Source organism: Mchenga conophoros, linkage group LG7, assembly GCF_057382185.1.
Source record: "Mchenga conophoros isolate Kocher_MC1m ecotype Shallow Benthic linkage group LG7, M_conophoros_male_GT1.1, whole genome shotgun sequence".
In the NCBI taxonomy this organism is placed as follows: domain Eukaryota; kingdom Metazoa; phylum Chordata; class Actinopteri; order Cichliformes; family Cichlidae; genus Mchenga; species Mchenga conophoros.
This window is the reverse complement of record NC_140532.1, coordinates 11,233,478-11,245,707: the sequence shown is the minus strand read 5'-3', so window position 1 is coordinate 11,245,707 and position 12,230 is coordinate 11,233,478. Positions and strand designations below refer to the sequence as shown.

Here is a 12,230-nt window from a genome sequence, read left to right as displayed (position 1 = left end):
AACAGGATCATGGATAATAGTGAAATATCTGATAGAAGAAGAGGCAACATCAGGGAGTCCTTTTCACCTCATCTGTACGTATTCATCGTGAGGCAGCCCCCTTCCTTTTCCCCATAAATCAGTCTGCTTTCCTTATTTTCTACTTGTCTTCTACGGCTGATGGGGCTCTTCCCTCATTCATTTAGATTCCAGATGGATTCACTGTACATTTCCTGGCAGCTGCCTCGTTACAGGAAAGAAAAAAGAGGAAAAAAAAGCCTCGGACAAAGAGAGCATGCAAGGGAGGAGTAGCGTGAAGTGCCGAGTTGAGAAGGACAGAATGGAAAACATTTCCTTTTCTTTCTCTTTCTGTTTTCATGCACCCTCTTTTCCCTCACCCTGGGTCTAAACCCTGAACTTTTGAGAAAGAAAGAAAGAAAAAAACTCCCTCATTTTCCCTAGAGTGGTTTGTAATAATGTTGGCTGTGTTACAGTGGAGAGGCTGTGCATACACTGGCCGAGCTCCTCGCTGAGGGCCAGGGACCTGCCACCCGCCAGTTTCCTAGACACTTCTACTGAAACAAATCAGCACAGCCAGAGAGAAGAGGAGGTGTAGATAGATAACAGTTCAGCCAATTTTTAGCAGTTTTCCTCCAAAACATATTGATCAAATTCCATGAACAGCACTACGAAGTAAAAGGTCAGTGCTGTTCAATTAAATAAACTTCATCATTTTAACAAATGAATATCCATCAGTCTATCCTGTCCTATCCTATCCGAGAACTGTGGGAGAGGAACACTGAAACATCCATAGCCACGAGCAAGTGAAATGATAACACAACACAGATGTCAGTCCTGTTGCGGGAAACAAAAGCATAAGCAGCTATTGTGTAGCCAAACGAGACTCTTTAATCTCGTCTCTCTCCTGGGTTTGTTTGTTTTGTCCAAATTGCTGCCTGGTAGACCCCATCAACCCCTGTGCCACCGTTGCCGCGGCAATAAAAAAGCCACATGAGTGCTGAGGAGGCTTTGGAACCTACTCAGCATGTCTCCTTCATCTGCTCCACCCAACAAAAGGGCCGGCCTCAGCGGGCCAGCTCAGCGTCCGTCAGGTCCGTCCACACCCGTCATGCTCAGATCTTGTTCGCTCCACAGAGGAGCCATTAAACCCGTTCCACCACCTCAGTCTTCGCATTGACCCAACAAGGCAATTACATTCAGTGCTCTGATAGCTGTCTGCACTTGAAAGGGAGGTCACAGCCTATAAACGGTTTAAGGAGGCCACTGATGTGACATACCTTGCCAGAAAGATGGAATTGTGGAGGAAATTCTCAAAAACTTTCAAGAAGACACGGTCGTCCTTCTCACGGTCCTTCTCTTCTGGTGTCTTCTGGCAAGCACAGCACAGGACCTTTTCTGGCCCTGCTAGGTCTGACTTCGTGGGCTTTGTGTTCTCTTCCATGTCTGTGAGCTCCGACGCCGGGATTCGGATTGGGATCTTCAAGTCTGTTGAAGAAAATATGAAATGAAAAGCCAGGAAAAAAGAGTGTTTAGCAAGGGTGGGATTTAACCTTACCAATTACAATGGCCAGCTTATTGTTTTGGCAAGCTAAAGCTCTTCCAGGTGATTGTCCTCTTTTAACTGTGCATTAAGATTAGTTTAAAAAACAAATAATGTTTGTACGATGCAAGAAAGACTGAGTGGCCTTCGCTAAGTAACTGGAAAGGTTTGAAAGGTCAGAGAATAAAGACATATTGGCTGCTTATTAGAATAAGGAGGAGTGCAGACCTTTGGAGCAGTAGTCATGTTGGTAGAGCTCCCTATCCTCAGCTTGACGCTGCCAGCGGACCAGGTAGTAAGTGAGATTGCCGTTGGGCAAAAGTGGAGGTGACCACTTCACCACCAGCTTTGTTGAGGAATTACCATATGCACGGGCATCTTTAGGCACAGACGGCACTGTACCAGGGGAAAGACTAGATTATTTTATGTTGTTCATGTGTTTATATAGTTGCGCAACAATAATAATGTAAAACTGAAGCCAGAACCAAAAGTGATGGTCACACTTACACGATGGGTGTGTGCGAATATAAATGATGTCACTCTTTGCTCCAGTGGCATCTTTGTCGCTCTCTTGCAGGGTGATGGCCTTCACAAAAATAGCATACTGAGTCCAAGGCTTGAGGTGCTGAAGTCTGACATTTGGGTCATTGTTATTATCTTTAGGAAGATCCACATCCACCATGTGCCAGCTATTTGAGCCACAGCCATCCTGGCCATCAAACTCAGTGATGTTCTGGAAAGGACTGAAAAAAAGACATTAAAAAAAGAATTTCATTAAAAAAAAAAGACAGTTGACATGAAAGTAAGACACTAAATTACTTTATGCTCAGAGGCTAATAATAAGCCTTTGTGTACTCACGATTCCTTGTAGTAAATGATGAAGCTGATAAGGGTTCCATTTTTGGGGGGCTGGTAGCGCTCCCATGTCAGATTGATCACATGGCTGGATGTGATGTTGGATTTGAATTTCAAGATATGGCTTTCACCTGGCCACCGGTGAGACATATGTATAAAGTAAAAACGTGCACACAAGCTGAATGACTGAATGAATGTGGACCAAAAATTCACACGAATTTACTCACAATTGGCTCTTTCGCCATTGTTGCGGAAATCCCCTTCCTCTGGCTTCACAGCTATGCCAGTTTTATCCCACATCTTGTAGATCTCAGACATGCAGAGTTTGGGGTTCTGACGGAAGAATAGACGTCCACTGCTAATAGTCAGGTTGTGCTCAGTCCAGTTCCACAAGTACTTCAGATTCTGATTGTTGATGGCGGAGAATGAATACATGCTGGGAGAAAAAGATCAAAAGACTGTAAGAAGCACCTCGTATAGTCTCTATCAAAAAAACCAAACATAAAGTGTTTCACAGGATATAACGTTCCCCTAAATGTTGTTCAAGGAGCTTTTTTTTGCCACCTGGTGGTCCCACTAAGGACCAGCAGATGTGGATATTACGGCCTCGGCTTTGTGTGTCTCCCTGAAAACAAGCCTCCATTACTACAGACGAGGACATAAAACAGAAACTGTCACGCCAACACTTTTAGCTCTACCAGTCCAAGTACCACAGATGAACACCTCCAGAGGGAAAGGAATGCCTGCCACCCTCAACAGCATTCCTTGGTGAAACTTAACCCTGGAAGAAATGATAACAAGAAGGGCGACAGGCCCCATGACCCCTTTGGCCATCACTAAAAAAAACTTTCACTCGTATCTTGGACTAGTGTTAATATCACAGTGAAGACACTAATGGACTGTACATTTAACTTTGTTTAAATCTTACTGAAAATGTATTATCATCATTATTATCTTCATTAATATTATTATTAATTCATCTCTTCATTGACCTATTGTGCTAAATTACAGTAACGTATTAATTTTCGCACTCTACTGGAACAGATGATAATAATAATAATAATAATAATAAACTGAGTCATTTTATCTCGTTTCCCTTTAAGGTCACTTTCCATTTAAGCCAACGTTAGTCTGATTAGCTGCTTCTGGTGGGCGGGGTTTTATTACCATATTAATCACAGCTGTTCCCTCAGGCGTCATACGGAGCCAAGAGTGCAAAAAAAAAACCCCAAAAACTGAGATTTTGTCTTTCAGGCATATTTGTATGGAAGTCTACCCCATTATTTGAAACTTATCATAGCAGCTCTCTTTAGACCAGCGAAGTCAAACTTATTTTAAAGGCCCGCATACCGCCTGATCCTAAGTGGGCCGGATGAGTGAAACTTGCATTCCTGTCAGTACAAAGAAGTTCATCTACACATCTAATCTCTGAGATATCTTAACGTAAGATATAGAGATGCAATTTCAACAGCACATCTTAGGTTTTATACATGATAAATAACAGATCCCAGAAAACGTTCTACTAGCTTGCTTCCTGTATTTCCTGTAAGCATTGTTTTTCTTGATTGATTAAACATTTCCATTTTTAAAACTGTGATTTCTATAGACAGTGGAAAAAAAGGAACATTTTCTGTCATTTAATTCTTTAACTAACACCTGACTATTCTGATAAGGTATAAATGGCTGTGGGGGAGGTCTTTATCGGCAGAAAAAGCCATAAAACGTATGAAAATCCAATAGTAAGTCAAAAAATTTATACTCTCCTTTGTATCCGGGCTGCTTCTGGTGTTATGTTTAGCGCTCCTGCTTCAGACTGAGTTGTTTTAACTTGATTTGTATTTTTTAACTTCCTTGTCTGTAAAATATGTGTTGCCTTAGTAGCCACAGTCACTTATCTAGCCTTTGTGCATGACATTTTATAAGGATATTGCGATATCTGTGAAAAGTGTTGCAAAAAGCATTCTTATCAACAAGAGGTTAGTTTGACATCTATGGATGTAAAGCAGTATGCTTGCTGCTTGGCTCCGATCCACTCTTGTCCTCTAATTCCCTCTCGCTTCGCACGTGCATGCTACCACAGCCTAAAAGTGCAGACGAGCCTTACTTGTCGATGAGTTCCTGCCCCTTGATGTAACGTAGGCTCTTGAGGAAGGACAGCGAGCCAAGAGCGTCGGAGTGTCGAATCTTAACATAGCCCGTCACTGTCTGGATCAATCCCATGAATCTCTCAAGCTCGGGGGCTATATTATCTGAGGACAAGAGATTTAACAAAGAAAAACAAAACACATTTGGTCACACAAAAATACAAAAAAGCTATAAAGAAAATCTATTGCTACTGTGATAACCAATTTGGTCTTCATCCAAATCTGCCAATGAACACATAACGGATTAATCTTTATCATATACAGGGATTACCTTTGAGCCACTCTATCAACTGAACAAATAAACAGGATTATAACATAATGTGATAATTGGGTTAGAGTGCAAAAAAGCACATGTGATGTTGCTCCACCCGGCCCTTCTGCTTTTACTATACCTCCAAACATAATAAATGTAGGGAAGTCAAGTGCAACAAGCTGTAGTATAGTGAGTGTAGACAGTAAAAGTTTACTATTAAGTATCATGTAGCAGATTCTGGCCAAGTTAAATAATTCACTGGCTCACACTCATCATTTTAAGTGTACAAAGCTATAGTTTGCTTAGCTGCAGCATAGCAGTGTAGTGAAGTCCACACCAAAATGTAAAGTACATGTGCTTCTAAGAGGAATGTTCATTGTACAGAGCTGCACTCACTTCCACGGCGGATATTGATGTCCAGATTGCCATCGATGACGGTGCAGTCCTGCAGGAACTCGGCAGCATTCACAGAATCGATGACAGTGGATCTGCAGACCTTATCACACGGGCCATTACAAGCACTGCATAGCATACTGTATAAAGAAGAAGCAAATATAGGGGTGAATGAGCAAGAAGAGCCATGTGAAAAAACTAAACAAAAAAACAAAGTGTCAGAAATACAGAGAAAAACTTTTTCTACCACGCCCTGAAAAAGATTTGCTCACTCCCCAGCTCCCAAGCATTCCAGAGAATTCATGCAAATAATTTCAGTGCATGATACAAGGTCACCTCTCACACGGAGAGTTTAATCTTTTATGGGCCCTTGACTGAACTCGGTTTCGTGAGAGAGTGACTCATTGTGTTGACCTCAGAGACAGAGCAGCAGTCGTATGGCAAAAAAAAATATCCGGCAGCAGAAAGGCTGCATGGAAACTTTACAGACATACAAATCCGAAAGAGACAAAACGGGACAAAAAGGGTGTTTTTATTCCTCTCTCTCTCTTTCGAGATATATATATATATATATATATATATATATATATATATATATATACATATATATATATATATATATATCCTTGGTTGGGAGATGTTAAGTACAGGAAGTTTTAGGACACTCAAGCCAAGTCTCTTCTTAATACCTTTATTTGCTAGCCTGTAAAATCTACCAGTGGCAAGTGTTGAGCACATTTTACACTTTCTAAGTAGTCTGGGAAAAACCTTGAAACATTAATAGCCCGCATACTCTAAAACCTCTAGCACTTCCAGTTTTGCAGAAAGGAAGTTTTTGAAGAGCCGAGGTCAGGTGAAGTTCAGCTGAAGGATACTTCATGCAAATAGATTCATTATGCCTAAGTGCACAGTGCTTTAGTGTATGTGGGCACTGCAGAATAAACATGCATCTACTTCAGAAACAATACCAAGACCTGTGGCTCTCCTTTTGATAGCAGTCAGGTTATAACCCTTACAAATTCAAATACAGAGTATTAAGAATGATGGGCAAGCCTGGAAAACACTTAATATAATGTGAATGTATTTACGTTAACGTATATGTTACCATGGTATTTCCAAATGATCAGGGCCTAAAGTAAGAATAAAGGATTCATCTTTACCGATTAGTCTCGTTACGTGTGAAGCCAGAGGGACAGTCGAGCATACACTCTCCATCGTGGATGACAAAGTGAAAATCGCTGGCCAGATGCACTTGAGCGCACAGTTCCATGGTAATGCAGCGCCAGCCCTCAAACTTGTAGGTGCCCGGGGGACAGTTTGGGACACACCGACCCTCGTGGTAGTAGTGGAGACAGGCGGAGCAGGACATGTCATTGTTGGGTTCGGTGCAGCTACCGAGGCACTGGTTGTGGCAACACTCCCCCTTGTCCGTACAGGCAAGCCTACATTGTTTCGGGCAAACTGACAGAGACAGAGAAAGACACGGTAAGTAAGTGTCAGACATATAGAATGGCTTGAGAACACCCTAAACAAAGAAAGTATGCAAGGATAATGTTCCATATACACAGGTCTGCAGAAAGCATCATTCCATCCATATACATGGAAAGCCGGATGTAGGAAGAGAAATAGCAAGACACCCAATTGAAAAGCAAAAAAAAGTTAGACATCGCATTAAAAGGAGGAGATAAGGAGGAGATATTTGACTTCTTGGGCCTGCTGTGCTTGGTTTTAGGCAAGAACAATGCATTCTTTTACTTTCAAATATTCTGTCATGGTGGAAGAGAATCACACCCTTTCTATTACAGCGTCTAACAAAGAATCACTTCCCACAGAAAATGATTGTGCAGGGTGTTTCGAATTAAGCTCGAGCCCCATGAATAATAGTCACTGTTTTTTGGGCATCACTCAGAAACCAAGCAGCAAACAATATGTTATCAATAAAGCGCGGCATTTTCCCATTGCTTGGAAGGACAGACAGTTAGTCAGATTTATCTGACTGAGCTTGAAACGGGACGGTTAATATACGAGTCGTCATCACTAGAGAATAAGTGTTTCCAAGTCCAAACTTTGATGCAGGAAAGACTACAGTTATGAGAAAGTACTCATTCAGCTAAGAACACACTACAAAACCCCGATCTTTGCTTGTATGTAGTCTTCCTAAGTACTTGTGTTAATCCCATCTGTCTTACTCTAAATGAACAGTGACATATGAAAAACAGCAAAAGCAAAAGGAAACGTCTGTTTTTAATGTTCAAAAGCATTTATTTTTTTTGCTGTAGCCTATTCACAGAAAGTCTCCTCAGGAAAAACAGATGTAAAGAGAAGAAAGCAGACGTTTCCCACCGCTAGCTAATCATGAGACACAGGGGTGCCCTAGTTTTAGATAAGCCTACTTCCATAGACAAAACACCTGGACTGTGTGTGTCTGTGTCTGTGGGAATCTGTGTGGTTGTGAAAGGCCTGGTGACACTGTACTTTATACAAATAGCAGCTGAGGAGTCACTTGGGGGGGGGGGGGAGAAGCTGCCCTCTGTAACAGATAATAAATCTATTGTTTTTTGTTAATTGTTATTTATCGTCGTTTCTTAAATCTGCCTAATTTACATAGAAACTATTTGGAAAGAGCAATGCTTTTTGCGGCCTCCACAGACGTTTGTTATTTAGATTTTGAGAACGTAAGGGTTTACCATTTATTGTTGTGCTTTTGACTACAAGATAAATTTCTTTGCATAAAATGAAGTGAAAAAATGAGGCAGAGGAACTGTGATTTCTCCATGCAGTCAGAGCTTAAAGAAAACACGAGTACACACACGCCATCAATATGTTTTATGTGTTATTTTTATATTATTATTAAAATTCGCACAGCCATGACAATACACAAATTACTTCATTCATATTGTTTCAGCCTTCCTCGTAACACACGCCATTGTCTGAATGAAGAGTGCACATGTGTGTCCAACGTGTTAGCATGCATGTAGATATGTGAATATTTGTGTACGCTGCAGAAAAGGACTCTCTGCTCCGCTTGTTTATTTGATTTTAAATTAAAGGCAGGTTTGGGTGCATTGCGTTTCATTTGTGTTCAATTTGTTAATCAGTAAAGAAAATTAAACCCTTGTGTTGGGCTAATCTCTGGAAGGGTACTTCCCCTTGCTTCACAAAACATCTGTGCAGGTTGAAACGGTTCACGGTACAGATCAGCACTGCTGCGGAATAAATGCATACTCAGTCTGAGACTTTCATTTCTGCAAGGTTTCTCAAATACATCTTTCTTATATTATCAAAACAAAAATTATCAGCAATATTCTTTGAAGGAGGTAATGCACACAGAAATCTCCATCACTAAATTATAGCTTCTTTAATAAACCTTTAGGTCTTTACCTTTGTTAAACTGATTGGAAAGAGGTGTTCTGATCATCATTGCAATGTGCAAGTAAAAGTATGTATGCCTACACAGATATTCCATTTTAAATAAATAAATAAATAAAAATAATCAATTTAGAATTCCCATTTTTTCATTTACAAAATCTCCCTTCACTTTAATATTTTTAAGTTAGTTACAAAAATTTAAGAAATGTGTTTTTTCTTTTTAAAAAAACAAGAACCTATTCTCAATAAGTGTTCTTATTATGGGCCACATATTGGTTGTTTCAGTAGTTAATGACAAAAAAAATTCAAGCATTTGAAGTACTGGAATCACTAAAATTTGAATGAGTTATATGACCAGAAAGCTACTGAACAGCGTATTTAAATCATTAGTTTAATTACATGCCACATTATAATTCGTAATCATAATTATAGTTCTATACTGCACCACCACAACAAGTATTTGCATGATGACATGAGTATAATACTCAGCGTGGGAAAGGCCATAATGCTATGTATATCCTCCTCTACGCACATTTTCTGTGACGACAGGAGTCGAGCGGCTCCTTCACAAACAGTATATTTTCACCAATAGTGTATCTAACTGTTTTGGATTGGGTCCAGTACAAATACCAAAGATCTTTTTTTTAAACTACAGCATCAAATGCCAACACACTCACATACTCGCATGTAGCAGCTATGATTTGATTAGTAACATGATGCTGACTCTAGTATGCCAGAGCAGGCCAACTGGTGCTGCACATTTAGTAAGAAAAAAAACACAGCGTGGCTTCATTTTCTTGGAATCCTACCAAAAGGGGGCAGCCAAAGCAAACTCTAATGAGCCTTATTGGAGCTTCTTTCTGCATCATTTTAAACAACTCCTCAATGAAGAAAAAATCCCAAACATGCATACCTTCCTACAGAGGAAAGCAGACAGAGGCGAGGAGGGGGAGTAACTGTCTTAAATCCATATAAGTCGACCCGGTTTCACTGCGTGACCAAACAACCCGTGGTATCAAGGATACAATCCCCTATTTATAGATGGTCGTAATGCAGCCCTATTTCCACGCTGCTGCTCTCTACACATAGCTATGCTGGGTAATGTAGGTTTCCACTACTTCAAAGGAAAGGGACTACCTAACAAGGGTCTCCTCTTAAGATAAGTTGTCATCATCCTTGTAGTCCCCCGGGTAAATGTTTAATATGAACTAAAATGCATCAGGAGCATCAGCAGGTCTGGATTTGACCCTTTTTGAGAACACACTGCATTAAGTAACCTTTTCAAAACTTGCAAATCCCACCCCCACCTCCCTGCAGAAAAGTCAGATTGCTGATTGTTGGGTTAGGGGACCTTATAATGTTGTTCCTCTCTCACAGTACTTACACAACCCTCCTCTCTCCCTCCGCAAACACTGTCTGGTCAAACATCGGAGCCAACCAACAGCCTACCCCCGCTGTTCACCAGACCGCTGCGACACGAGGAGTGGCCAGGTTCGTTTCATTAGTAGTAAATGGCACAACAATCCGCACAGAGGAATCTACTTCTGAGGAGCTGGCGAGGCCCTGGCTATAGTCACCATTAAATACAGCAGCAGGGGGAGGAAGCATTGCTAATAGGGAGACAGGCTGACAAGTTTAGTTTTTGTTCTAAAGGTATTATCCAGCTGCCGGGCTATGAGAAGAATCTGCAGAATGTTCCAGGCTACGGAGAATTCAACAAGGAGAATGTTAATCCCTATTAACAACTTCCACAACTAGCTGCAAACACGATTACAGAGCAGTCAGAGGAGAGAAAATCTTACAGACATGGAAAATGCAAATACAATATGAGAAAAATGTAGGCATACAACAGATTTTATAGGAAGTGCATTTGTTTCCCACCACCCATAGCCCCCTACTGAACCCACAGCACTCACCTCAACACTGTATGAACCAAAAAGCAGCTTTAATCTTATAACAAGATGGTTCAATTTCAACACTGTTTGTTTTCAGGAGGGTGTGTGTCTGTCTGATGGGTGAGAAGGTTCAATGTTATTGGTTCAAACTGGTGCATTACTTGAGAGGAAGAGGATTGCAGTGCAGCAATTCTCCTCATCTGAATGCGAGTCATGTCTTGTTTGCCGGAGAGCACACTGCGCAAGTAGACTACTACACTGTTTACACTGGAAGGCTGGTGACATGTTTACAGCCAGCTGGCCACTGCCACCTCTGAAGATGAAGTACGCGTGAAAATATAAGTAATGCGGTAAAATGTTACACTAACCCTAAACCAACCAGGTGCAGTCATGCCGAAACGTTCAAATTATCCAACAAACAATGTTTCATTCTTTAAGTCATTCTGCACATCAAAGTTCAGTGCGTCTTCCCGGAGTCATTTAGAATAAGTAGGAAGACCGACAGACAGCTAGGAAATCATTCATTATTCACAGTGGGGCTCAGGGGAGAAGGAGGGGGTGCCGAATATAGGTGGGTAGGGTTTACACTGTTAGCTGTCTGCTGGACCAATAGCAGCTGGGAGGGGAGGTTCTTTTCCAGATGACTGACATGTTATTGAGTCTGGAGCAGAGATGGTAAACAAGTCCTCTCTTGAGCAGGCACTGGGAGGGGGAGTCGTAACCATAGTGATTAAGCATGACCTTTCCACAGATTTAGAGAAACCATAAGTTAAGGAAAAACCTGAACAGACCCTTTAGTGGAACATTCGTAAATAACAAACCTGGCTGGGCTACGCGGAAGGTGGGACAACCTTTCAGGATGTAATAGGTAACATTTAAACTGGCAGTGATTTTAAAAACGCGTCAGTTTGAAACAAAACCATACAAATACATTATAATTAACACAAAATGTGCGCTTTGAAAATATTGCACATTCATAAAAAGAACACAACCACCACATACTTTGCTGTGACTGCCTATGAAGGCTGTTAGGATAGAAGCCGTGCACATCAGGCGTCAATCACACCGCCGGTGCTGCTTTACGTTATAAATGGGGTCGTAGCTTCATCAGGACGTAATTAAATGTATCTCTATATCACCTCCATTTATGAAAGCATTCACTCGACTGCACGCTACAGTGATCCACTGCACTGGGGGGATGCACAGCCTGTCTGTGCACAGTCAAGGCATTTGAGCTCAGGTTACCAGCTCTGAAAGCAGACTGCAAGGTAGCTCAACTGTACAGTAGCAAACAGCAGGGCCTATCAGGGCCTGTTTAAGTCCAGATCCCAGGCTGACCCTCCCATCTCCCTGAGCTCAATCAGGCCACATCCTCATCCGGCAACCCGATCCTCCCCGGGAGCCCCCAGTGGATCACTCCAGACACTTGTTTAAAGCACATCAGCCCGAGCGGCTGGAGAGAGGATGCTTCCTCTGCTCACAGCCAAAGGCAAACCGCATCAGAGATTCCAGTGCGGTCTCACTCCTACAGCGATAGAGTCTTAAGTGCTGGGACGATCTAATCTAAAGAGGTTTTGCTTTTTCTTTTTTAAATACTTTTTCAGGCAGATTGTGTCTGGCTGCGCACGTTCGGCAAGATCGACCGTTTCGCTGATCAGAGGGGGTTTTGTTTGGAAGAGGAACGCTGCACGGCATCATGATGCGATTTTCTCGTGCAGACAGCTGGCTCAGATGAGCTTGCCTAAATCTCTGTTCGGGCCTGCGCACAAAGGTGTGTGTGA

At 41.7% G+C, this 12,230-nt stretch overlaps 1 protein-coding gene across 1 annotated transcript in view; it reads right to left on the bottom strand.

The window, feature by feature from the left end:
- Positions 1–12,230, bottom strand: part of igf1ra (insulin-like growth factor 1a receptor) — a 71,349-nt gene that overhangs the window by 14,228 nt on the left and 44,891 nt on the right. Inside the window, exons 3-10 of the mRNA XM_085282080.1 lie at positions 6,346–6,646; positions 5,189–5,325; positions 4,500–4,644; positions 2,623–2,831; positions 2,400–2,526; positions 2,048–2,283; positions 1,769–1,936; positions 1,278–1,485 (exon numbers count right to left, since the gene is read on the bottom strand). Coding sequence (XP_085138206.1) covers positions 1,278–1,485; positions 1,769–1,936; positions 2,048–2,283; positions 2,400–2,526; positions 2,623–2,831; positions 4,500–4,644; positions 5,189–5,325; positions 6,346–6,646 — 1,531 coding nt within the window. The remainder of the gene's footprint in view (positions 1–1,277; positions 1,486–1,768; positions 1,937–2,047; positions 2,284–2,399; positions 2,527–2,622; positions 2,832–4,499; positions 4,645–5,188; positions 5,326–6,345; positions 6,647–12,230) is intronic.